This window comes from Nannospalax galili, unplaced genomic scaffold (assembly GCF_000622305.1).
Source record: "Nannospalax galili isolate Female #2095 unplaced genomic scaffold, S.galili_v1.0 scaffold1176, whole genome shotgun sequence".
Lineage (NCBI taxonomy): Eukaryota > Metazoa > Chordata > Mammalia > Rodentia > Spalacidae > Nannospalax > Nannospalax galili.
The window spans coordinates 1,787,910-1,814,157 of NW_008338883.1; the positions used below are offsets into that span (position 1 = coordinate 1,787,910).

General features: G+C 46.1%; 1 protein-coding gene across 3 annotated transcripts in view; it reads left to right on the plus strand.

Moving 5' to 3' along the window:
- Glb1 (galactosidase beta 1) overlaps positions 1-26,248 on the plus strand; it is a 123,302-nt gene that overhangs the window by 31,742 nt on the left and 65,312 nt on the right. For all 3 annotated transcript variants that reach the window (XM_008833429.3, XM_029563678.1, XM_029563677.1), the window contains 5 exons: positions 12,346-12,526; positions 15,645-15,703; positions 18,830-18,951; positions 19,033-19,073; positions 25,978-26,090. In XM_008833429.3, the coding sequence (XP_008831651.1) occupies positions 12,346-12,526; positions 15,645-15,703; positions 18,830-18,951; positions 19,033-19,073; positions 25,978-26,090 (516 nt within the window). The remainder of the gene's footprint in view (positions 1-12,345; positions 12,527-15,644; positions 15,704-18,829; positions 18,952-19,032; positions 19,074-25,977; positions 26,091-26,248) is intronic.

The window sequence follows — 26,248 nt, forward strand, 5'->3', positions numbered from 1 at the left end:
TTATGCCACATTTTTTTTTTTTTTTTTTTTTTTTTAATGTGAATGAGTGTTTTGCCTGCATGTATATAAATATACCACGTGTGTGCAGTGACTGTGGAGGCCAGAAGAGGGCATCAGATCTCCTAGAACTCAAGTCAGGACCATTATTAGCTGCCATGTGGGTGCTAGGAACTGAACCCAGGTTCTCTGCAAGAGCAGCCAGTGCTCTTAACCCCTAAGCTGTCTCTCCAGCCCCTGACTGAGCATGTCTTGATTGAAATGAATACAGTTGTGTGAAACTGGGTCCTAGATCATCAAGGAAATGCAGTGTGGCACTCCCTGAGGAGTGTGGTTCAGATGGCCCTCTTTATGGACCTGTAGGGGATAGATCCTGTTCGGGAGGGAGTGTGGCCCTCCTGTGACCATCAGGTGTAGGTGACTGCTTGCAGAGAAGTATGGTGTCTGACCCCCAGGTCCCTGTATCTGTAGCTCAAGCGGAGTCGTTAGTGAGAGGCCACAGCTTCCTGTGTGAAGATAGTGAAACGTGGGCCCATCTTTGCTCTGTACAACTGGATCTTCTTCCTGCGTGCGTGCACACGTGTGCTCATGTGTGTGTGCAGGTGCACAGGCCTGTCTGTGGAGGACAGGGGATGACATCAGCTGTCCTGCTCTATCCCTCTCACCTTATTCCCTGAGACCGGATCTCTTATTGAACTCTGAGCTAGGCTTGCAACTAGCAAGCCCCAACAATCATCCTGTCTCTGCCCCACCTTCCCCCGCATGCCTGCCTTTTTACATGGGTTCTGGGCATTTGAACTCGGGTCCTCGTGCTTAGGTAGCAAGCACTCTTACTCACTGAGCCATCTCTCTAGCTGCCTGAATCATCTTCCTTTGACTTGGTCTTAGGTGAGAGCTCACTTACCAGCTGTCTTTTTTTCAGTCCTATTTCTTGAGTCACTTTGAATTTCTACTCACAACTTTTTTGCACCTTTGGTTAGAGAAATGCCATAAAAACTGTGATCAGATTCCAGACATGGTGGTGCACACTTGTAATCTTAGCATGTAGAAGGCAAAGATGGGAGGAATTAGAAATTCAAGGCCAGCCTCAGCTACAAAGTGAGTTCCAGGCCAGACTGAGCTACATGAGATCACGTCTCAAACAAAACAAAACAGAATAAAGCAAAACAAAGCATATGAAAGCTTTTGCTCGTTCAATCCCTGTGAATGCAGCTGTTGTTTTAAGTGGCATTAACAGGTCTACAAAACAAGGCCCTGTCTCAAAAAATTAACAGACAAAACAAGAAACAAGTTGTCTGATCAAGCAAGCAGTAACTGCAGAAGAGAGCAAAAGCCAACTTTCTGGGGGACATCTCTTCTCCTGTCCTTGTCCGTGGTCTTTACCTGGTGATTCCGCCCTCCTCCATGTCTCCTTCCTCTGTCCTTCCATCTCTCCCTGCTGCAGTCCCACAGCATAACAAATACAGAAAAATATTAAGGAAGTGGAAACCACACAGTGTCACTCAAACCTCAGGAACCGGAAGCACGTCTTTTCTTATTTGGGGAGTTTACTTGAATATTTTTCTCCCGTCCCGCCTTTTTTTTAATTTTCCTTTTCCTTTTTGCAGAGTAAGTTAGTGTGGAGTGAACAGTTTCCTGTGTGGGCTTTTCCACTTCATTCTCACGTCAAAGACATTTTTTTCATACCCGTAGTTCTTTGAGCATCATTGTTCGTGGTTACCTCACTTGTCTTTTTATTTCTTTGTTTTGAGACAGAGTCACCCTGTATAGCCCAAGCTGGCTTTAAAGTCAGTGTTCTGCCTGCCTCCACCTCCCAAGTACTGGGATTATGGGGGGCGTGTGGCCACCAGGCCAGGTTCTACTAGGCTCAACCTCACTACCTGGGGAGGATCACTTTGAAAGCTTGAAACTTAGGTCTCTACCTCCCAAGTGCTGGGATTATAGGTGAGTACCACCACGCCTGGTCTATTTCTGCTTGGAACCCAAACCAGGGATATGTTATGCAAGCACTCTACCAACCGAGCTATATCCTGGCTCCCCACCCCCTCTTTTTAAATATTTTTATTTACTTACACTTGTGTATGTATGTGCATGCATGTATACACAGCACACACAGGGTGGGCAAGAAGACAATTTATGAGAATCAATTCTCTTCTGTGTGGGTTCCAAGGATCAAACTCAGGTTATCAAGTTTGCCAGCAAGTACCTTTACCTACTGAACCATCTCATCTGCCTTTTTTCTTTTTGTTTTTCTTTTTGACACAAGGTCTCGAGTAATACAGGCTGGCCTTGAACTTGTTATATAGCTTGAGGTTGACCTTCAACCTTGAGTTTGACTTTGACTTTGACTTTGGGGTTGATCCTCCTGCCTCTACCTCCCAAGTGCTGGGGTTACAGGTGTATGCCATTGTGCATGGCCCCTACCTACCCTTTGAGGTATGGTTCACATCTGTGTTCCCTGTGTTAAAAGTCACTCTGTTGACTGACATGGCATCTATGAGACTTCTGGAACCTTCCATTGGTGCCCTCTTTTGGGAAAAACATGTGGCAATTATCTTGATTCAACTCTGATTAATTCTGTCTTGAGTCTCCTTAGCTCCCCACACATAGGCCTGGCAGCCATGAGGTTGTACGTGTGCGTGTGCACATTCTACACCCACTACAATGTTCTGGAATCAAATGGAAGAGGATAGTTTGTAGGAAAGACCCAGAGGACTAGGGGACAGTGTTTCTGGATGTAGAAATTTCTGTGACAGCTGGTTTAGATTTTTTTTTCATTTTTGTTGGTGGGTTTTAAAATTTTTTTTAATTACATTAATTTATTTATTTGTGTAGGTGTATGTGACCACACACATGCACACACACAGAGCACATATGGAGGCCAGAGTACAACTTGTGGGAGTCCGTTCTCTCCTTCAAATGCGTATCCTGGGGATTGAACTCAGGCTTGGTGGCAGGCCCTCTTGCCTGCTGAACCATCATAATGCCCTGTTTTTGTTATTGTTGTTTGTTTGGTTGTTGTTTTTCTTAGTTTTTTATTTCATGTATGTGAATGTTTTGCCTATAAGTGCACCACATGCATGCAGTGCCCACAGAGGCCAGAAGAGGGCATCAGATCCCATGGAACTGGAGTTAGAGACAGTTGTTACCCACCATGCTGGAACAGAACCCAAGTCCTCTGGAAGACCAGCCAGTGCTCTTAACCAGGAATCTCTCCAGCCTCTGCTCTTGTTTTTTTGAGACAGGGCCTGGCTGACCTGGAACTCACTGTATAGACCAGGCTGGCCTGGAACTCTCAGAGATTCACTTGCCTCTGCTTCCTGAGTGCCAGGATTAAAGGCATGCATCACCATGCCTGCCTACAGTGCCCTGTTTTTTGTTTTGTTTTATTTTTTTATTTGTGTGTGGGTTATACTTGGGTGCACTTGTGTGTGTGTGTGTGTGTTTGTGTGTGTGTAGACCAAAGGTTTATATTGGGTTTCTTCCTCTAACCTTATTTTCTTGAGGATCTCACAGAATCTGGAGTTTGCTGACTGGCTGACTGTCCATCAAGCCTCCCGGGATCTACCTATCCCCAACTCCCAGCCCTGGGGTTACAGGTGCAAGCTGCTGTGCACAGCTTTTACATGGGTGTAGGGGATAAAAACTCAGGTCCTCACACACTAGATTTTAGCCAAAAGTAAGGAACTAGGTCCTCACTAAGTCACTTCCAAAGCCCTGCTGTTGGGCTTTGAGAAAGGGTTTTGCTTTGTAGACTAACCTGGGCTAGAATTTCAGTGATCCTCCTGCCTCTCCGTCTGAAGTGCTGGCCTTGCAGGCATGCTGCACAGTGCCCGGCTGTGAAACTCGCTGTCTCTGGCTTCATGCAGGTCAATAGGTAGCAAAGGCTTTACCCAGGTTCTGATGTCGGTGCTTCCTGGGGGAGCACAGGGAGGATGAGGAGGCCCTGCAGGAGGAGCTGTGTGTCAATAGCTGGGGTGAAATGGTTCCCTGCAGAAAGCAAATATCCCTGCCCAAGGACATGGGCAGAGATCAGGAAGCCAGGTTTGCCCCACATATGCAAATATTGATCTTCTGGAGAGATTAACCAGGGCTGTGCTGGTTGGGGTGGGTTACACGTGTGAGTGTTGATCTCAGTTTGTACCAAGATGAGTAAAACTGAAGCCAGGCATGACGGTTCCCATCTGTAATCCCAGTGCTCAGAAAGCTGATGCAGGAGGACTGCTGTGAGTTAGAGGCCTTCCTGGGCTACATAGTGAATTCTAGTCCAGCCTGAGCTACAGCGGAGACCCTGTCTTAAAACAACAAGCAGTTGAAAGCACCTCCGTTACTGGGAATCACTGTACTGGGTGACTTGACAGGTTCTTGGGGTCCTGTTAGAGAACTGAAGAGATACACACAGGTTGCAAAGTGACAGGGAACTTTATGGAGAAGCAAAGTGACAGTACAGATGGGACAGGCTGTAGGTGAGCAGAGTACTCATAAGCTTCGGGTTATTCTTTGGGGTCTCCTTTTGTGGAGTCCTGGAGAAGGAAGAACTGTTTACTAAGGGGCATAGTGTGGATAGTTCCTTGTTTAGTTTCTTCCATTTATTTATTATTTATTTTGTGTGTATGCACACCCACACATATGTCTTGGCATCATGTAGAGGTCAGAGGATGATTTTCAGGAGTCTGTTTATTGAATACTCTATGTAGCTGGCCCAGGAGCTTCAGGGAGAGTCTCCTGTCTTCTGCCTCCCATCCTCCCTAGGAGTATTGGGATTATAGATGTGCACCACCACATCAGCCTTTTATGTGAGTTCCAAGGAATCAAACTTAAGTTGTCAAGCTTATGCACCTAGTGGTTTTACCCACCGATCCGTCTTCCCAGCCTATTTCTCTGTTTTGACTGAAAGACTTGGGGTATGTAAACTTTTCTGTATTTGATTTTAATCATATGTCTATATAATCATGCATAGGCCTAACATGGTAAGTAGGGGATTTTCCCTAAAAGTTCACTCAGGGGACACAGTTTGCCCTATCGTGCATGTAACCTAAACTAGTTTAGGTTAGATTGGCCTTTGCCTCCCTTCCTGGTTATGGGGTATGTTTTGGATATGTGCAAGTATACTAACCACAAAAGGGGAGTTTCCTTTTGGAACTCCCCTAGTGGTTGCTAGGGAAGGAATGACCTATTCCATTGTTTTCTTTAATATTTTATTTTTTTATTTTTATTTTATGTGTATGAGTGTATTGCCTGCATGTATGTAAGTTCACCCATGTCATGCAGTGTCCACAGAGGTCAGAAGAGGGCCCCTGGAAACTGGAGTTGCAGATGGTTGTTAGCCACCAGATGGGTGCTGGGAATCAAACCGAGGTCCTCTGCAAGAGCAGTCAGTGCTCTTAACCACTGAGCCATCTCTCCAGTTCCCTATTCTATTGTTTCAGTAGGGTGGGCATGCAGCCTGATGCAGGTGAGGGTCCTATGCTGCTAGGTATATTGTTAGGAGGAGGGGAGCAAACCCGAGGTTGTTAAGCCATCCCTAGGCTTGCCTGCCTCCTGTTGATGGTATTCATGGTGAAAAGAAATAGAAGTTCCACCCACAAATTCATCTAAAGAATGAGGTGCTCCATTGATACCAAGGTCATAGGCTGTCTCTATACCTCTAGTTCCTTAAGACCAGCAAACTTCGAAGTGTCCCCTCTAAGGAACTGGTTCTGCAGGACAAAGACATGTGGCCATGGCCTGTGGGCCACAGCTGGATGGCTGCTAATATTCATAGAGGCAGATAGACCAGGGCCACAAGGGTGTTTGCGCCTGTGGCCGCCTTTGAGTTGTGGGAATAGAGACTAGTTGAGATAGAAACCTATGTGATCCCAAAGCTCAAGTCAGTTGCTTTCTTGCTCTTGATTAAAAGTTTGCTGGCTCTTACTCTAGAAGATTCAGTGTTTTCTGAACTCGTCTGGGACATTTTTGGATGGGTCTTGCAGACTCTTCTATTGGTGTATGTTTCTTCCACCCTCACCCCCAGCCTCCGCCTCTCGTTTCCTCTAATTGGCAGTAATGTGGAAGTGAGCATTGTCTTCATTGATAGGTTGTGGTGTGGGGGCATGTGTGTACCTCTACAAGCAATCCTAGGAATTGAATCCAGGCCCTATGCATGCTAGGCAAGTGCTCTACCACTTTGCTATATATCTCCAACCCTTTTTTGTTTTTCTTTCTTTTTGAGACAGGGTCTTGCTGTATAAGCCAAAGCTGGCCTTGAACTCACTATATAGCATAGGGTAGCCTTAAACTCATGACAGTTCTCCTGCCTCTGTCTCCCAAACCCTGGAATTAAAGGCATGCACCACCATGCCCTCCTTATTACTGGCTTTTTTTTTTTTTTAATGTGTATAAATGTATTGCCTGTATGTATATAAGTGCACCCATGTTGTGCAATGCCATGGAGATCAGAAGAGGATGTAAGATCCCCTGGAACTGGAGTTATAGATGGTTGTTAGCCAACATGTAGGTGCTGGGATTCAAACCCAGGTCCTCTGCAAGAGCAGCCAGTGCTCTTAACTGCTGAGCCATCTCTCCAGTTCTCATTACTAGCTTTTTGAGGACTTAGCAGATGGCAGGTACTGTGGTCCTATACAAAGCTCTCCTCGTGTATTGTCTCCGTTATACCTTGTAGGAACCCAGTGAGAGAGGTATTGTTAGCCTCTTACAGATAAGAAAACATGGTACAGGTGGAGACCCGTGGATGGGAAGTGGCAGAGTTCAGATTTGCATGTGGACGATAAGAGGCCTCTCTGGCCCTTAACCAAGATGCTAAGTAAGTGCACTCCCTCTCTCTCCTTTCCCTCTCTTTTTTTCCCTCTCCCTAATCAAACTATATGCATGCATTTTTCCAGCCTCTTTAAAGTATATAATACAAGGATGTGACCAGATAAGTATATGAACAGCTAACTTCATAGAAAGAAAACTCAGGCTGAGCTGGACACAAGAATGGACAGAAAAGAGCCACAGGTCAGGTGTGGAGACCCTGAGCCCGCTGTATTGCAGGGACTGACCTGTAAACTTAGCTTGCAACTTTGGGGCAGGAAATGAAGGGAAGCAGTGTTTTAAAGTAGCTCTGATTAAAAGAGATGGGAGAAGCCGGGCGTGGTGGCACACGCCTTGAATCCCAGCACTCGGGAGGTAGAGGCAGGCGGATCTCTGTGAGTTTGAGGCCAGCCAGGTCTCCATAGCGAATCCAGGCCAGGCCAGCTGGGGCTACAGGGAGACCCTGTCTCAAAAAGAACAAAAAATGGGAGGGGGGAAGAAAGCAAGGAAGAAAAGAACCTTGCTAGAACTTGTGAGACATTTCTTAGCATCAGTTGTAATGATTTGAAAAGGAGCATTCATGGGAATTATCAGATCAGATTGTCAGAGAGGGCTGGAGACGGCTCAGGGGATAAAGCACTTGCTACTCAAGTCTGAGGACCAGAGTTTGGATCCCCAGCACCCATGTAAATGCCGGATGGGTGTGGTAGGCAGTCAACCTGTAATCTCAGCACTTGGAGGAGAAAGGGCATCCAGGGCCTAGCTGCCTAGCTAGACTATCCAAATCTGTGAGCTCTAAGTTTAAATGAGACACTGTACCTCAGTAAATAAAGTGGAGAACAATCAAGGAAGACACTCAATATCCACCTCTGGCTTTCACACACACCCATACATGTGTGTGTGCACTTGCATACATGTACGCATCCACACTCATATGAACATGCATGCACACCAAACACACATATACATGCAAAAAAAGAACAGAAAAAAAGGAAGGCAGGAAGTTTCTACCCTGTGAACTGCTGACTCCTCTTCCTGTATGGATTCACGGCCATCAAAGACCATAGAGCTGGGCATGCTCGCTGAAGCATTGAGCTTCTTGAGCCCTTACAATGAAAATATGCCAGAGGGATCCTCTTGGGAAAAGCCCTTTGGGCGCCAGCACTGTGCAGATGATAATGACAGTGGAGGGCCTTTGGGGTCACTTTAAGTCAAACTGTAATGCTGACTTTTAGCTCCTCCTTCTCTGTTGTTCTTCTGTGTGTGGGTGCACATGTGTGCATATAGGTGCATGTGTGTACATATGCCTGTGGAGGCCAGAGGTCAGCTATGACGGCTGTTCCTCAGGTACTAGCCACCTTGGTTTTTACCGAATGTGTGTCATGTGTGCCACATTGTGTATAGGTCAGAGGACAGCTTTGGAGAGTTATTTCTCACCTTCCATTTCATCATGTGGGTCCTAGGAATTGAACTCATGTCGTCGAACTTGTCAGTAAGCACCTTCACCCACTGAGCCATCTCGATGACACCACCTTGATTTTAGAGATAAGATCTCTCTCTGGTCTGGAGTTGGACAGACAGGCTGGCTGACTAGCCAGAGAGAGCCACAGGGATCCGCCTGTCTCTGCCTCCCCAGCGCTGGGAATGGGGTTATAAGCACGCATTACCGTGCCTGGCTTTTTCTCATAGAATCTTGGGATCTAATTCAGGTCCTCGTGCTTGCTATGCAAGCGCTGTATGACTGAGCTGCCTTTCAGCCCCTCTTTTCTGTCCTGTGATGCTGGCGGGTGGTTTTGAGTCTCTTCATTCTCTTCCTAGGTGCCTTTCCTTCCACAGTCATCTGAGGAGGCCCTTCCAGACAAGCTTCCTTAACTTTCTTTCTCTCTCTCTCTGTCTGTCTTTTTGAGACAGGGTCTCCCTGTAGCCCCCCCCCCCCCCCCCCCATCACTATGTAGACCAGGCTGGCCTGGAACTCACAGAGATCCACCTGCCTCTGCCTCCCAAGTGCTGGGACTACAGGCACGTGCTACCACACCCAGCATAAGTCTCTCTTTAGTCACTCTCCAGCTGGACACCTGTATGGGGACCCACAGTCCCTCATGCTTATGTTTGAAAACTGTATTTTCAGGAAAGCCAGATGTGGGGGCACACACCTTTAATCCCAGCACTCAAGAGGCAGGTGTAGGTGGATCTCTGAGAGATTGAGGCCAGCCTACATTGCGAGTGCCAGGTCAGTTGTGGCTACAGGGAAATCCTTTCTCAAAAAACAAAACAAAAAAATCCTGCATTTTTAGGGCTGGATGTGATGGTGCATGCCTTTAATCCCAGCACTAGGGAGGCAGAGACAGGTCGATCTCTGTGAGATTGAGGCCAGCCTGGTCTACATAGTGAGTTTTAGGCCAGTCAGAGGTACACAGTGAGACCCTGTCTCAAAAAAATAAAAAATAATCTCTGTTTTCCCAAGATCACAAAAATTTATTTTATGTTTATGTGTAGGTTGAAACTTTCTGGTTAAATATAAGTTGGATGCTTTTTTTTTTTTAATTTTATGTATATGCATGTAGGTAAGAGCACCTGTGTTGCGATGCCTGCGGAAGACAGAAGAGGCCATCGGATCCTCTGGAACTGGAGTTATGGACAGTTGTTAGCTGCCATGTGGGTGCTGGGATTCGAACCTGGGTCTTCTGCAAGAATAACCAGTGTTCTTAACCGCTGAGCCATCTCTCCAGCCCCATGGTTGGATGCTTTTAAAAAACTTTTGTGAAATTATGAAACATGGCATATATCCATAAACGTTCAGCATGTGGAGCCTGTAGTGGGAACATCCACAGTAGCAGGAACACCCGTGTACACACCATCCCAGGTTGGAAACACCTGCCCTAGCTTATTTTTTTTTAAGTTACATGTTTTTTTAATTTACTGGGGAGACATGTGCCACAGTGCAGGTGAAGGCCGGTGGACAATTGTGGGAATTGATTCACTCCTTCCTCCCTGTGGGTCCTGGGATTTGAACTCAGATTGTCAGACTTGGAAGCAAGTGCCTTTACCCACTGAGCCATCTCATGGGCCCTAGCCTGGCACTGATGGTTGTTGTTTTCTCATCTTTCTATATAGTCCATCACCTATGTGCACTCATACGTTTTAGTCTGGTGTTGACTATTTTTGCATTTTCTATAGGGGATTGTATTATATGGATTTTACACTATCAGTGTTTCTTTCATTCAACTTTGTATTTCTAAAATTCTTTTAATTTTTATGACTTTTTCCTGCATGCAAGTGCATCACGTGTGTAATGCCTGCAGAGACCAGAAGAGGGCATCGGATCCCCTGGAACTGGAGTTACTGACAGTTGTGAGCCACCATGTGGGTCCTCGGAAAGAGTAGCCAGTGCTCTTAACCACTGAGCCATCTCTAGCTTCTTTCTTTTCTTCCTTTCTTTTTCTTTTTCTCTTTTTGAGACAGGGTCTTACTATGTAGCCCCAGCAGTCCTGGAACTTGCTATGTAGAACAGGCTGACCTAGAACTCACAGGAGTCCTCCTGTCCCTACCACCTAAGTGCTGGGATTGAAGGTGTACACTCCACACCCGGTGTTTTGTTTTGTTTTTTCTAACCATTTATATATTTGTGTGTGTGTGTACATGTGTACACATGTACACATATCACAGTGTGCATGTGGAGTGGTCAGAGGACAACTTGCAGGAGTCATTTCTCTCCTTCCTTACCCTGTGAGTCCCGAGATTGAATGTAGGTCATCGGACTTGTGGCAAGCACCCTTACCTGCTGAGCCATCTCACCAGCCCAAGACAATAGGTTTTCTTTTACCCCATACAAATCAGTTTTCACCCCTGGGGTGCCTTCTACTTTACTGATGACTGCTCCAACTCAGTCACCTCTTTGCACCTGATAGATCTGTGTCATGGACTAGTCTGTGCACTTTGGGATGTTTGTGACATCCTGAGTTCCTACTCACTGTAGGCCACTAGTACTACTCCCTTCCCCTGTCCTGACAACCCAAATGTTTCCAGATTGTCAGATACCCCTGATGGGATGCCAAAGGAGTATCTGGTTTAGAACAAAACTGTTTCATTTTGACTCGAGAATCAGGCTTATGTTTTGGGTTCTTGGTCCCCAGCTGGTGGTGATGTTTTAGAACTTCTTTGAGGTGAGGCCTGGCTGATGGAAATGTGGCACTGGAGTTGAGCCTTTGAAGATTATAGCCTGGCACTGTGGCCAGTCCCACTCTCTGTACCTGGGTGACCAGGTGCCTCATGCTCCTGCTGACAGGGGTTGGGCCACTCTGACCATCTTGGACTGAAACCATGAACCAAAATAAATCCTTCCTCCTTCAAGTAACAGCTATCAGGTATTTTGTCACAACTGCATAAAAGTAGCTAATGTGGGACTAGAGAGATGGCTCAGCAGCTAGGAGCACTTACAGCTCATGCAGAGGACCTGAGTTCAGTTCCCAGCACCCACATCACAACTGCCCGTAACTCCAGCTCCAGGGGAATCCGATGCCCTCTTCTGGCCTTCGGGCACCTGCATTCATGTGAGTGCACACATATGCAAATAAGAATAAAATAAATCTTTCTTTAAAAAGATACTGTATATTTTATATATCTATGTACATCTAGAAGGCTAAATGCCAAAATGCTTACAGGGTTTGTCTGTGGGCAATGGAACAGCACACGCGTCTCCCATTTTCTTTTTCTACTTTTCTTTTCTACTTTCTTTTTCTACTTATCCATGTGATGCCCCATCTCTGACCAGTATCTGTTACCTATAATTGGGAAGATTGTCACTGCAATCCAAAACCCAATTTGGTAGTTCCACTTTTTTGTTTCTGTTTTTTCTCCTTAGATTTAGGCAGTGCAGGAGAGTTAGAAAGTAAGCCTCTGTGCTAAATTGCTTTTTTTTTTGAGGGGGGGTCTTTTTGAGGCAGGGTCTCTCTGTAGCCCCAGCTGTCCTGGAACTCACTATGTAGACCACACTGGCCTTGAACTCACAGAGATCTGCCTGCCTCTGCCTCCTGAGTGCTAAGATTAAAGGCATTGCCACCATGCCCAGCTCTGAATTGCTTTTTTAACTTAAATTTGTTTATGTGTATGAGTGTTTTGCCTGCATAGATGTATGTGCACTGTGTGTGCAATGCCCGTGGAGGCCAGAAGAAGGCATCAGATCCTCTGCAACTGGAGTTACTGATGGTTGTTAGTCACCATGTGAGTGCTGGGAATCAATCCCGGGTCCTCTGCAAGAGCAGCCAGTGCCCTTAACCACTGAGCCATCTCTCCAGCCCTGTTTTTGTTTTTTTGAGACAGGGTCTCAGTAGCCCAGACTCTTAGTCTCCTCCTTTGGGTCCTGAGTGCTGAAATTACAGGCACGGGGGCCACCATACCCAACATAAGAATTGAGTGTTGCTGTCTCTGCAGAGACTTTCTGACAGGTGGGAAGCCCCAAACCCTGGCAGATGCTCAAATAGTTCCTGCAAACAGCAGCTTCCTCAGAATGGCTGCATCGGGTTTGTTGATGTCTCCCTCCTCTTCTTACATCCGCAGGTTGAAAATGAATACGGCTCCTATTTTGCCTGTGACTACAACTACCTGCGCTTCCTGGAACAGCGCTTCCACTACCATCTGGGCAAAGATGTGCTTCTCTTCACCACCGATGGGGCAGATGAAAAATACCTGCGCTGCGGCACCCTGCAGGGCCTCTATGCCACAGTGGACTTCGGACCAGGTCAGTGTTTGTAACTACTAGAAAATGCAGCTTAAAATTGTTATTGTTGTTTAACTCAGTCACTATGGGCACAGCTGTTGTTTAAGTGGCATGAGTAGATTGAATGAGATGTTATCAAATGCCCTAGTCAGTTTCCTGTTATTATAACAAAATACCCTAGATAAACAACTTATAAAGAAGAAAGGTTTATTCCATCCCACATTTCCAGAGGTCTCTACTCATAGTTGGTTTGCCTTGCTCCATTGGGGCCTGCAGCAAGGCATATGACCTGGAATCTAAAGAAAACGAGCAAGAGACTGGGCTCCCATAATCCTTTTCAGAGATGTGTCCCCAATGACCTAAAACCTACTAAGCCCCACCTCTTTTTTATCTTTATTATTTTTTACATTTATTTATGTTTATTTTATGTGTATGAATGTTTTCCCCACATGTATGTAAAAGCACCACTGATTGCTCTTGTAGAGGACCCAGGTTCAGTTCCCAGCATCCACATGGTGGCTAACAACCATCCATAACTCCTGTTCCAAGGCATCTGACACCCTCTTCTGACTTCCACACGCATTGCATGCACATGTGCACTTACATATATTTGTAGAAGACATTCATATACATAAAATAAAAGTAAATAAACCAAAAAGAGAAAAAGAGAGTACAAGACTAGTCTCAATTGTATAGAAAGTTCAAGGGCAGCCTGGGCTTCATGAGACCTTGACTTAAAAAAAAAAATAGGGCTGGCTCAGTGGTTAATAACACTGACTGCTGTTGCAGAGGACCTGGGTCTGACCTAGCATGTACTTGGTGACTAACAACTGTCTATAACTCCAGTCACAGGGGATCTGATGCCCTCTTCTGGCCTCCACAGGCATTGCACGCACATGATACACTTACACACACACAGGCAAACACTCATATTCAAAATAAATAAAATACAACATTGCAGGGCATGGTGGTACATACCTGTAATCCTAGCTCTGTGGAGGCAGAGAAGCAGGAGGATTGCTATGAATTTGAGGCTAGCCTGGGCTACATAATAAGTTCTAGGTCAGCCATGGTTGCATACTGAATCCCTGTTTCAAAGGATACACAAAATGAGAGGGAGAAGGAGGGAGGGAGAGAGAGAGAGAGAGACAGAGAGAGAGAGAGAGAGAGAGAGAGAGAGAAGGAGGAAGAAGGAGAGAAAGGAAGTTGAGAACAAGTGGTTTTGTGTGACTGAGAAATCAAAATTCAGAGTGGGCTCCTTTCTCCAGAGACTGACACTCTTAGAGCAAGCACCCTGTCTTCTTGCACCTCGTAAATATTTGTGACTCTGTTGTGTACACTTCTGCTGTGGGTGGGGGGGGGGTGCAAGGAAGCCACTCCAGAGCCGATCTGTCCTGTAGGGAGCACTGGGGTCAGCTAGCTGGCAAGAGAAAAGCGAGCATGTGCTGTGGCCCTGGAGAAGCACAGGAAGAGGGTCGGCCTGTGAGTCTGCAGCCTTGCGGTTGGGAGAAGGCCTTGGAGATCTGCTGAGAGAGAAAGCAGTGTTGTGTGGTCCCCACAGCCCTCATACGGATGGTTTGGATCCATCCTAGAACCAGTTTGTAGGTGTTTCATGGGGTCTTTTGGATTAGGAAACAATAGGTATTTACTGTCACCACAAAGCTTAAACCTGTGTTAAACAAGAAAACTGTAAATAGCACTGCGCACAGGATAGCCTACTTTTCCAAGTCATTTTACAATTTATTAAGGAAACACAGGATCAAATGTCTTTCATCTACCTGTGATCCTTAAATACTTACAAAAATTATTGATAGGTCTCTGACTCAGACTGGCCTCAATTCCCTATGTAGCTGCAAATGACCTTGAACTTGTGAGTCTCTTTCTTCCATCTCTCCTGGCTGGTGGGATTATACAAGAGTACATCACCCAGCCCAGTTTGTGGGGTGCTGGGGATCAAACCTAAAGCCTTGTGCATGCTGGGCAAGCATACTACCAACCAAGCTACATCCTCAGCCCAGTTTGAGCTATTATAACCAAATACTTTAGGCTGGGTAATTTATAAACAACAAAAATGAGCTAGATGTGGTGAGTCACACCTATAATCCCAACACTCTAAAGGCTGAGGCAGGGGGATGGTGAGTTTGAGGCCATGTGGGCAACATGATAAATTCCAGGCCAGACTGAGCTACACAGTAAGACCCTGTCTCAGGAAAAACTAATATAAACAAACTACAGAAATGTATCGCTCACTACTCTGGGTGCTGGGAAGTCTAGGACTGAAGTTCCCACAGATTCAGTGTTGAGTGAAGGCCTGTTCTCTGCTTCAGATATATTAGTTTCTTGAGTCCTTCCTTACTTAGTAGAAGGGTGTGAGGAACTCCCTGTAGCCTCTTTTGTAAGACGTTAAATTGTATTCATTCATGACAGTAGAGCCCCCTAAGCCTTCACTTCTGAGACTTCCAGCTCTTATACTGCTATATTGGGGAGTACTGTCCAACCTGTGAGTTCCTGGAGGGGAATTGGGGGCGGGGTATACTAGCTGTCTAATAGAGCCTCTGGCTGGCTCAAGCCCCAGGGGGACTTCATTGTTTAGCTTTGTGGGAGGGGCTTACACACCTGGAAATGGAACCAGAGCCTTGAACATGCTAGGCAAGTGTTTTTCACCACTGAGCTACATCTCCAGCCACCTATTTATTTATTATTTATTTATTTATATTTATTTATATTTTTTGAGTCAGGGTTTCACGTAGCTCAGGTTGACCTCAAACTTGCTTTGTAGCTGAGGATGACCTTGAACTTTTGATCCTCTTGCCTCTACCTGCCAAGAACTGAGTTTACAGACATGCATCACCATGCTCAGTTTATGGGATGCTGGGCATTGATCCTAGGGTTCTGTGCATTCTAGGCAAACACTCTACCGTAGATTCAGCTACATCCACCCAGACTGATCAGCCCTTGACACTTTTTTGAAATAGCATCCTGCTATGTAGCTGAGGCTTGTCTTGAACTTGGTGATCCTCCTGCCTCAGCACCCTAAGTGCTGGGATTACAGGCTGGGCCACCACACCTGGCTGTTTGTTCCAGTAACTGACTTATTGTTCCAGTAACTGACTTTCCTTCTCCCTCTTTTCACTTCCAGTCAGCAATATCACACAGTCTTTTCTAATCCAGAGGAAGTTCGAGCCCAAAGGACCTTTGGTGAGGACTGGGTGGTGTGGTATGGAGACTGTGGGCTTGTACAGCTCTATCACAGCTATTGGGAGGAGAGGTGATGGGCCACAGAAGGGAGCTGTGCCCTTAGTTGTTTTGGCTCTGAGACCAGTGGCTGGTGGGATGGGGAAGATAGCCCTTCTAGACTTACGTGTGACAGCAGGAACAAGGTTCAGTTTGAAACTGAAGTCCTGCACTGGAGTAGAACAGAATACAGACAAACATGACTGGCCTAGGCACTCCTCATAAGTGCTTCTGATGGGCACTGGAGAGATGGCTCAGCAGTTAAGAGCACTGGCTGTTCCCATAGAGGACCTGGGTCCCCAGCACCTACGTAGTGGCTAACAACCACCCCTAACTCCAGTTCCAGGGACTCCAACACCCTCTTCTGACCTCCTCAGGCATTGCACCACATGGGTACACTTACATGCATCCAGGCAAAACACTCATACACCTGAAATACAAGTAAATGAATCAAAACAAATAAGTGGACCTGTTATCTCATTTTCTTTTCCTTTTCTTTTTCTTCTCTCCTCCCCTCTTCTCCTCCTTTTGTTTCATGTCTTTTCTTTTGACAGGGTCTCCCTGTAGCCTCTGCTGGCCTGGAATTCACAGAGATCCACCTACCTCTGCCTCCAGAGTGTTGAGATTAAAGGCATGCACCACCACACCCAGCTTAAACTTTTTTTAAAAAAGGATTTACTTTTATTATTTTTAATTATGTGTATATGTGTGTTTGTTGAGGGGCATGTACAGCTGCCCACAGAGGTCAGAGGAGTTAGATCACCCCGGAGCTGGAATTAGGGCAGTTGTGAGCTGCATAATGTGGGTGCTGGGAACTGAAGGAACTTGAGTCCTCTGGAAGAGCAGTATACTGTGCATTTCTCTAGCCCTGACCTTAAACTTATGATCCTCCTGGATCTTCCTGTCTTCACTTCCCAAATGCTGGGATTGTAAACTTGCATCTCCACACCCAGTTTTGTGTAGTGCTGGGGATCAAAAACAGTTTGGTGCCTGGTAGGCAAGCGTTCTACTAATTGGACTACATCCCCAGTCTTTCCCACATTGTCTCTTATTGAATGTAGAGCGAGGGGGGTGGTGGGACAGGGGAACAGGGGATGGGACGCCATGCGTCACCTGCCCTGGGTTGCCAATCCTGGGAGTGGATGCGGCCTACCAGAATCTGGATTCACGTGTGTGTTTCTTTCTCTTCTTTTTCTTGATCCAGGTTCTCACTGTGTGGCTCTGGCTGACCCCAGAACTTGCTATGTAGACCAGGCTGGCATTAAACTCATGGTGATCTGCCTACCTCTGCCTCTGGAGTGCTGGAATTAAAGGCTGGCCACCATGACCAGCATACATGTGCTTTTCTTAACTCTTTGGAGCAGAGCGGTTCCACCTCATGTTGAGGATGTAATTGAAATGCAAAATTCAATTGGCTGGGTCTGCTGGGAGCTGAGACTGTATTTCCAACAAGCAACCAGGAGGAAAGAGGGTGCAATTTGCTGTGCAGCTTTAGTGAGCTTGAGACTGCTGGGCTACAAGGGAGGCAGGGGCCAGGCAGGCAGAGATGGCCTGCACCAGTCCTTTACCCCCTCTGCCCTCCCCAGCTGGTGTTAACTTAGCACCTGAACTCAAGCCTCATTTACCAAACAGCTCTTTTCTCTGAGGCCTTTTCTCTGAGTCCTTTTCTCTGAGTCTCAGGCCAAGCCTTGTTTACAAACAGCCCTTTCTCTGTCCAAGGCCTGCTTAGCAGCTCTGCAGTGCTTGTATTCGTGAGCTAGGGTGGAGCTATTTCTTGGAACCTGACAGTCCAGGTTTCCTTTCTTACTTGATTTTGAACAACTGTTGTTAAATTGCTTATGGACTGGTTGGCCTCACGACTCTAGTCTCAAGATCTGCATGTGCACAAGAGGTGAATTGTGTGAAAAGGATGAATTTGGAGCTGATTCTTCTCTTTATGGTCTAGGGGATCGAATACAAATCATGCTAAGCAAGCTCTCTACCACTGCGATACATCCCCAGCCCTTGGATTTTGAGCTCTTTTTGTTTTCAATACAGTTTTATGTAGCCCCTGACTGGCCTCAGACTTACTATGTAGCCCAGGCTGACTTCAAACTCATGATCCTCCTGCTTCAGCCTTTCCAAGTTCTAGGATTATAAGTGTGTGCCACCATGCCTGTCTAGAGCTATTCTTTTATGAAATTATTTTGCCCATCTAAATGTTTCTCCTGGGAACTTGGTTTGCAAAACTGATGTAGGTACAAACCTTTTTGGAATCTAGTTGTCCTGCAGTATCCATGGAGGAGGATTGATTCTGAGACTCCCTCTATAACTGAAATCAGTAACTACTCAAGTCGCTTACATAAAATGGTACTACAGTATTTGCATATGACCCACACACATCCTCCTGTAGACCTGCATTGCACATCCTCCTGTAGGCTTAAACTGCTCATCCTCCATACGCAACTGCTCTCTAGGGTACTTGCACCTAATGCAGCATAAATGCAATGTGAATAGTTGTGTTTCTATATCAGGGATATGACAAGGGGGGAAAGTCTGTTCATGTACAATACTGATGCAGTTTTTTCTCATAAAACAGTGAGCAGGCCTTCAGCTCACTGTGTAGCCAAAGATGACCTCATCCTGTTTATCCAGCCCTGGAAATGGATTCCAGGGATTTTTGCATACTGGACAAGCACTGTACAAACTGAGCTACAGTCTCCCCCGTTTTCAGATAATTTTGATACTCAGTGGGTTGAATCTATGTCGGTTATGGAGGACTGACCAAACTCTATTGTATAAGATGGACTCGCATGTGTGGTTGACACTCAGAGACTCAGTATAAGAACTGCTTTTTGACCACGAATGGCAGTGCTTGTTTTTTAATCTCAGCTCTTGGGAGGCAGAGGCCAGCCTGTGAGATCGTGCCCACTGGCCAGCCTGTACTATACAGCAAGTTCCAGGCCAGCTGGGGCTACAGAGAGAACCTGTCTCAGAAAAAAAAAAAATTGCTGTTAGTGGATGTCCTCCGGGGCCCCCCAACTCTAGGGTACACCTCAGCACTTGAAGGTCTAAGCCTCTCCTAAGCACCTCCTCCTCTTCTCTTTTTAGATCAATTCTGAATTCTATACTGGCTGGTTAGACCACTGGGGCCAGCCTCACTCCACAGTCAAGACTGAAGTATTGGCCGCTTCCCTCTATGATGTCCTTGCCCGGGGGGCAAATGTGAACATGTGCGTACCCTGAACCTGGGAGAGGGATCCCCGTGGCAGTGGGCTCACAGTGAAGCTCTGTGTTTTCTTATTCCCCTCTAGGTACATGTTTATAGGTGGGACCAACTTTGCCTATTGGAATGGTAAGAACCATTTAACATCTGTTTGGTAGAAGCTCAGATTCTGTTTCTGGTGTTTCATTTGGGGGTACTATCCCTATGGACAGTTTTTATTTTTTATTTTCATTTGTCTCTTCCCGAATTTTCTTTTCTTTTTTAAAAGCTATTTTATTTGTTATTTTTATTTTATGTGTATGAGTGCATTGCCTGCATATATGTAAGTGCACTGGTGTCATGCAATACCCATGGAGTTCAGAGAGGGCATCAGATCCCCTGGAACTGGAGTTATGAATGGTTGTTAGTCACCATGTGAGTGCTGAGAATCGAGCCCAGTTTCTCTCTGCCAGAGCAGCCAGTGTTCTTAACCACTGAGCCATCTCTCCAGGCCCTCCTCCTGAATTTTCTGATGTAGGAGAATTGCCTATATAATCATTTTAGTGTGACAATATTTTAAGTTAAATGATAACTTGATCATTTAGAGGTCTTCTTCTTTTTTATTGATTTATTTTTGTTTTAGGTGTATAAATGTTTTGCCTGCATGTATGTAAGTGTACCTGAGTAGATAGTGCCCAAGGAGGCCAGGAGAGGGCATTGGATCCTCTGGAACTGGAATTACAGACAGTTGTTAGCCACCATGTGGGTGTTGGAATTTGAACCCGGGTCCTTGCAAGAGCAGCCAGTGCTCTTAACTGCTGAGCTGTCTCTCCAGACCCAAGTCTTATTCTTGTAAACCAGTCTAGTTGGGCAATCATAGTCTGGTTGTGTGTGTTTGTTTGTATACTCTGCTCATGTTGTATGTATGTGTGTGTTCATATGTGTGATGTGTGTGCAGGTGCATATGTGTACCTGTGAGTGTGAGTGCCAGTTTGATAGATACCATTCACTTTTTTTTTTTTTGAGACAGTGTTTCTCACTCACCTGGAACTTTTCAGGTAGGCCAGGCTGGCCAGTGAGCCCCAGGGTCTACCTGTCTCCATGTCTCTGCCTCCCCTGGTCTCCTTTTTTTTTTTAGAAAATTACATTTATTTATTTATTTATTTATTTATTCATTCATTCATTCATTCATTCATTCATTTATGGTGGTCAGAGGGCAGCTTGTGGGAGTTGGCACTCTCTTTTCATCATGTAGGTCCCAGGGATTGAAGTCAGGTCACTAGGGTGGCCGCAAGTGCCTTTCCTCACAGAGCCATCATACCCCTTCACACTTTTAAAGGTGTTTTGTTGAAGTGTAATTTACACACCATTAAACTGATAATTTTTTAGCATTTCTGTTAATTATGAGTATGTGTGGGTATGTGTGTGTTTGCACATGTGCACACGTACATGAGGCCAGAGGTGTCAGGGTCCCTGAGCTGGAGTTAAAGGCCACCCAGGATGGGTACATGTTCTTAACCACTGAGTCATCTCTTTAGCTCTCAAAAACTTGACGATTTTAAATAAGTATTCTATATGTTCTTGAAGTCATACAATCCATTCCCCTCTAATTCCAGAACATTCCCCCCACCAAAAGAAATTCTGTGCCCATCAGCAATCCCTCCCCTCTCCTCCTCTTAGCCCCTGGAAATCACTAAGCTCCCGCTTCTTCCTGGAGATTCTCTTATTGTAGATGTTTCATACAAATGGAGCCAGCAATATGCAGGTTTAATCCATTTATTTCATTTAGCCTAATGTTTTAAGGTTCATTCATGTTATAACATGTGTTATTACTTCATTTTTTTATTGCTAGATAATATTCTAAGGGCTGGGGATGGAGGTCAGTTGCTAGAGCACTTGCCTAGCATGCCCAAAGACCTGGGTTCAATCACTAGCACTGCATGAATTCAGTATGGTGGCATGCGCCTGTAATCCCAACACTTGGGAGGTAGAGGAAGGAGGATCAGAAGTTCCAGATAATTTTTGGCTGCATGGTGAATTAGAAGTCAGCCTGGGCTACAGGAGACCCTGTTTCAAGGAAACAGAAAGTGAAAACTGAGTCAGGTGTGGTGGTACATACCTGTAATCTCAGCACTTGGGATGTTGTGCGGGAGGATTGCTACAAGTTTGAGGCCAGCTGGCCTACATAGTGAGTACCAGGCCAGCCAGGGCTACCTAGAGAGACCCTGTCTCAGAAAACAAACAAGAACAGCAAAAAGCAGAAGCTGTCCTTGCCCTCTCCCCATGACCCTGCTCTGCTGTAATCAATAGAAATCTCTCTTCTGCCTATCTTTTCTCTTTAGTTCTCTTATCAGACTTGTTTAGACTAGAGATTATTGACACTATTTTACAAATAAGAGTATGTGGTGCCCAAAATAGTCCACACACTTCCTGTTCTGCTGGCAAAGGGCAGAGCCTGGATTCCAACCCAGTGAGCCAAGGCCACTGCCCTTCAGATAATCCCTTGCAGCCTGAAGCCCTGGAGCTGGCCCCAAACCAGTTAGGCTTTGTTCTACTGGCTCCTCTGAAGCTGCCTCTGGGTCCCCTCAGGAAGGCGAGGGCCGGTCCCACCTAGCAGCTGTCTTCAGGCCTTCTTCCCAGGGGAGAGGCTTACTGTCTGTCCAGTGTCAGGGAATCCGCATGTCCTTGTGCAGTGTGCAGCCCCAGCTGCCGTGCCTGTGTGTGTCCACATCTGTGCATGGCTGTCTCCAGAACCCAGATCGTTCCACTCTTCCTACACGCTGTGGGGAGCTGTGGAGTGCTAATCCTCATGTTCCTGTTGTCTTCCTGCCTCACACCCTGTCACATCCATTAAGCACATAGTGCTGCTTCATGTTGTTGCCCTAGGCTGGTCTGAAGACAGCTAGAGGAAGACTGTGCTGGCAGAGCAAAGAGATGGCTCCGTTGGTAAAATATTGGCCTTGCAACCATAGGGACCTGACTTTGATCCCCAGAACCCACATCAAGGAAAGCGTGGCATGGTGGAATGTGCTTGTAATCCCAGCACTGGGAGGGCAGAGACAGGCAGATTCCTGGGGCTTGCTGGCCAGCCAGTCTAGCTGAATCAGGCAGGCTCTAGGCCAGTGTCCCAGAAAACAAGGTAAGGGCCAACAAGATGGTTTAGTGACTAAAGGCACCTGCCACCAAGCCTGACAACCTGAGTTTGATCCTCAGGACACACACAGTGGAAGGAGAAAAACAACTCCTACAACCAGTCTCCACACATGGTACATAGCAGGGTCCACACACATCACACATGCACACTAAATTAAGTAATTAATTTTAAACAAAGTGAAGTGGGCAGCTTCCAAGAAAACACCTCCAAGGTTGTCCTCTGGCCTCCACAGGCATAGGCATAGGCACACAGGCATGGGCACCTGTACATACATGTGTGTACCTACATGCATGCACGCGTACATGAGTGTGTGCACGTGTACCCACATGCAAAGAATCAGAAAAAAAGACAGACTAGAAAAAAGTCCCAAATGCTAGATTTATACCATGGCTGGTTTATACAGTGTTGGGCATCAAACCCAGGGTTTTGTGCATGCTAGTTAAGCACTCCACCAGCTGAGCAACATCCCAGTCCTGATAATTGGCTTTCATGTGTCCTTTTTTCTCCTTACCTAACTCTGAGCTCATGGGTCCCTCTGAACTTGCCCTGGAGCAAGGCCTTCGGTCGTGACCAGTGACACATTTAGCACTTCACTCAGACTATGGAGTTTATTTCTGGGAGTTATACTTGTCTCTCTTGACTAGACCACATACTGAGCATCCCCTCCATGCCTGGCTCAGGCTCAGGATTAGAGGGTCTGTCTGTAAAGCGTGTAAAGCTTAGTACAGAGACCTAAATAAGAGGAAGCCAAACCACAAGCAAGGTGAGCTCCTTCGACAAGGATGTGGTTTTTAATTTCTTCATATCTCGCAGGAAGGAATATGTTTCAACCTGAGCTTCCCCTGGAGCAGGCAGACCTCAGCCTGGGCCGTTTCATGAGTAAGGAGTGGGGGAAGTAATTGGTTGAGTGGGCCAGGTCTTTCAAAGTAGGGATTCTCCAGAGCATGAATGAGAAAGTGAGGCCTGTCCTGGTTCCCCTCACTCATTTGCCAATTCCACTATCATTTATGATCTGTGTCCTCATTTCCTTATCAGTTGGACTCTAAAACAAGAACAGTCATGGGGCTGAAGAAATGGCTCGGCAGTTAAGAGCACTGGCTGTTTTTGCAGAGGACTTGGTTTTGATTCCCAGCACCCACCGCCCATAACTCCAATTCCAGGGGAGCTGACACCCTCTTCTGTCCTCCATGGGCATTTCATGATATGGGTGTACCTACCTATATGCAGGCAATACACATAAAATAAAAATAATAAATTTTGACAAAAATAACTTCATTCTCACAAGTTTTCGTGGCAGAGTGCTGTCTAAGACAAAGCCTAGCTGGTCCACAGACGACTGTGGTAGCATTGCCTGTTAGAAATATAGCCTCAGGAGTTGGGGATATAACTCAGTAGATAGAGTGCTTGCCTAGTATGCACGAGACCTTGAATTCCATCCCCAGCACTGCATAAAACTGGCATGGTGATGCACGCCTGTAATCCCAGTACCCAAGAGGAAGAGGCAGAAGGAACGTGAGTTTAAGATTATCTTTGGCAACAGCTACTTTGAGGCCAGACTGAACCTGGTCTTAGGAAAAAAAAAAGAAAAGAAAAGAAGGGAAGGAAGAAGGGAAGGAAGGAAGGAAGGAAGGAAGGAAGGAAGGAAGGAAGGAAGGAAGTCAGTCTTAGCTCCCACCCCCCACCTGCTGAATCAGGATCTCGGGCAAAGCTTAGAAGTTGATGGATTTTTTTTAAAGGGTTTTATTTTATTTATTTTATTTTGAGGCAGGGTCTCACTGTGTAGCACTGAATGGCCTGGAACTTGCTATGTAGACCAGGCTAAACTTAAACTCACATAGATTCTCCTGCCTCTATCACCAAGTGCTGGGATTAAAGGCATGCACCACCACCACCTGCAAGAATCATTTGTGGTAAGATCGGGAGTTTCTGTTCTAGACTCTATGCCTTGAACAATAATCTCAAGGACATTGCTTCTCTGGTCATTTTGTATACCTGGTACCTAATGTTGTTCATTGGTCTTTGTGATAAGTTCCTAGGAGAGCTGTCTATTACTTTCCTCACTGCTGTGGCAAAGTACCCACAAAAGCAACTTAAGGAGAGGAGGGTTTATTTGGGCTCACAGTGTGAGGCAGCAGGAGCTGGGCGCACCTGGTCACATTGTATCCACAGTCAGGAAGCAGAGAGCCATGAATGCCAGTGCTCCACAGGCTTTCTCTTTATTGTTCAGTCTAGCATCCCAGCCCAGGGAATTACCACTCACATTAGGGCGGGTCTTCTCATCTCAGTTAACCCAGTCTAGAAACTCCCTCATAACATACCCAGAGGTTTGTCTCCTAGGTGATTCTAAGCCCTGTCCAGTTGATGGCATCAACCACCACAGAAGCAGGCTTCAGGATAACATGGATGTTCCTTGATGTGTTCTCAGAAGGAACATCTGTCAGAGAATGTGGGAAGCACGGGTGGTAATGCGATTCTGTGAGCAGCTTCAGCCTGTCCTGGAGGCTCTCTGGACAGAGATGGCCCTTAGGGCAAGGAACGATGGTTTTTATGTCCTTCAGCTGACCTGTTGGTGAAGATACCAGTTATTGGAGGCTTATAACCCCAGGTAAAGTAGCTCAGCAGAGGCCAGTGCCCCCCTTTGTCAAAGGTCATCAAAAAGGCATGCCCTACTCCCTCTGTATGCTATAGATTCAAAGGCCTTGAGGCCCTGTTGAGTCTCCATGGCTACCACATCTCCCACATTGTTTTGAATGATAAGCTCACAGTTTTCTGTTGACCCTCAACTCAGACACCTGTGTCACCACCAGACCTAAACAAGATCAGGGATGATAGATATGGCTCAGGTTATAAGCCCTGCCATGCTGTGACTGCTTGTGGTGTGTTTCTAGAGTTTTGTGGAGGCCTCAGATCCTTGCTTATAGCAAGGGGTTGCTAGCTATCAGAGTCACAACAGGGGGTTTCTAGACACAGAGGAGTGGAGAGGGAGAAACATGGGATGGAGAAGGTGCTCTGTGAACTTTAAGGTACATAGCAAGTGTTACCTCTAAGAAGAAATGTGGGGCTGAAGAGATGGCTCAGTGGTTAAGAACACTGCTCTTGCAGAGGACCCAGGGTCAGTTTCCAGCACCCACATGGTGACTAACAGCTGTCCATAACTCCAGTTCCAGGGGATCCCACATCCTCTTCTGGACACTACGTGTGTATAGTTACTTACATTCATACAGGCAAAACACTCATATGCATAAAATGAAAATAATAAGCCAGGCGTGGTGGCGCACGCCTTTAATCCCAGCACTCAGGAGGCAGAGGCAGGTGGATCTCTGTGAGTTCAAGGCCAGCCTGGTCTACATAGTGAGTTCCAGGACAGCTGGGGCTATGGGGAGACCCTGTCTCAAAAAGACCAAAAAAAAAAGGAAAAAAATAATAAAATTACAAAAAAGAAATGTATCCCTGAATTTTCATCCTGAAGATCAAATCTGTGTCTCCTAATAGTTGGCTTTAATATGTCCTTTATTATTATATTATTAATATTTATAGTATAACTATAGTATTGTAATTATTAATAGTTATTTATTTTGAGAAAGGGTCTCATGTAGCCCAGACTGGCTTCAAACTCACCATGTAGCTGGGGATGACCTGAACTTCTGATCTTTCTGCCCCCACTTCCTAAGTGCTGGAATTATACCATGGCTAGTTTAGGCAGTGCTGGGGATTGAACCCACGGCTTTGGGCATGCTAGGCAAGCACTCTACCAACCGAGCTACATCCCAGCCTGGATACTTGGCTTTAATGTATCCTTTTTTCTCCTCTCGCTAACCCTGAGCCCATGGGTCCCTCTGAACTTGTCCCAGAACAATGCCTTTGGTGGTGACCAGTGCCACATTTTTTTTTGTCTTCTAGGAGCCAACATGCCCTATGCAGCACAGCCCACCAGCTACGACTATGATGCCCCATTGAGTGAGGCAGGGGACCTCACTGAGAAGTATTTTGTTCTTCGAAAGGTCATCCAGAAGGTGGGTGCTTCAGACACCTAGTGGTGGACTGGTCTTGAGTGGAGTCTGCCTCAAACTCATTGTAGTTTGGCAGACAATTTCCTGCCTGGAGTCTTCATGTTGAAGGAGTGGATAAAAGAGGTGTGGGTCTGGGGTGCAGCCCCACCCAGCGAAGAATG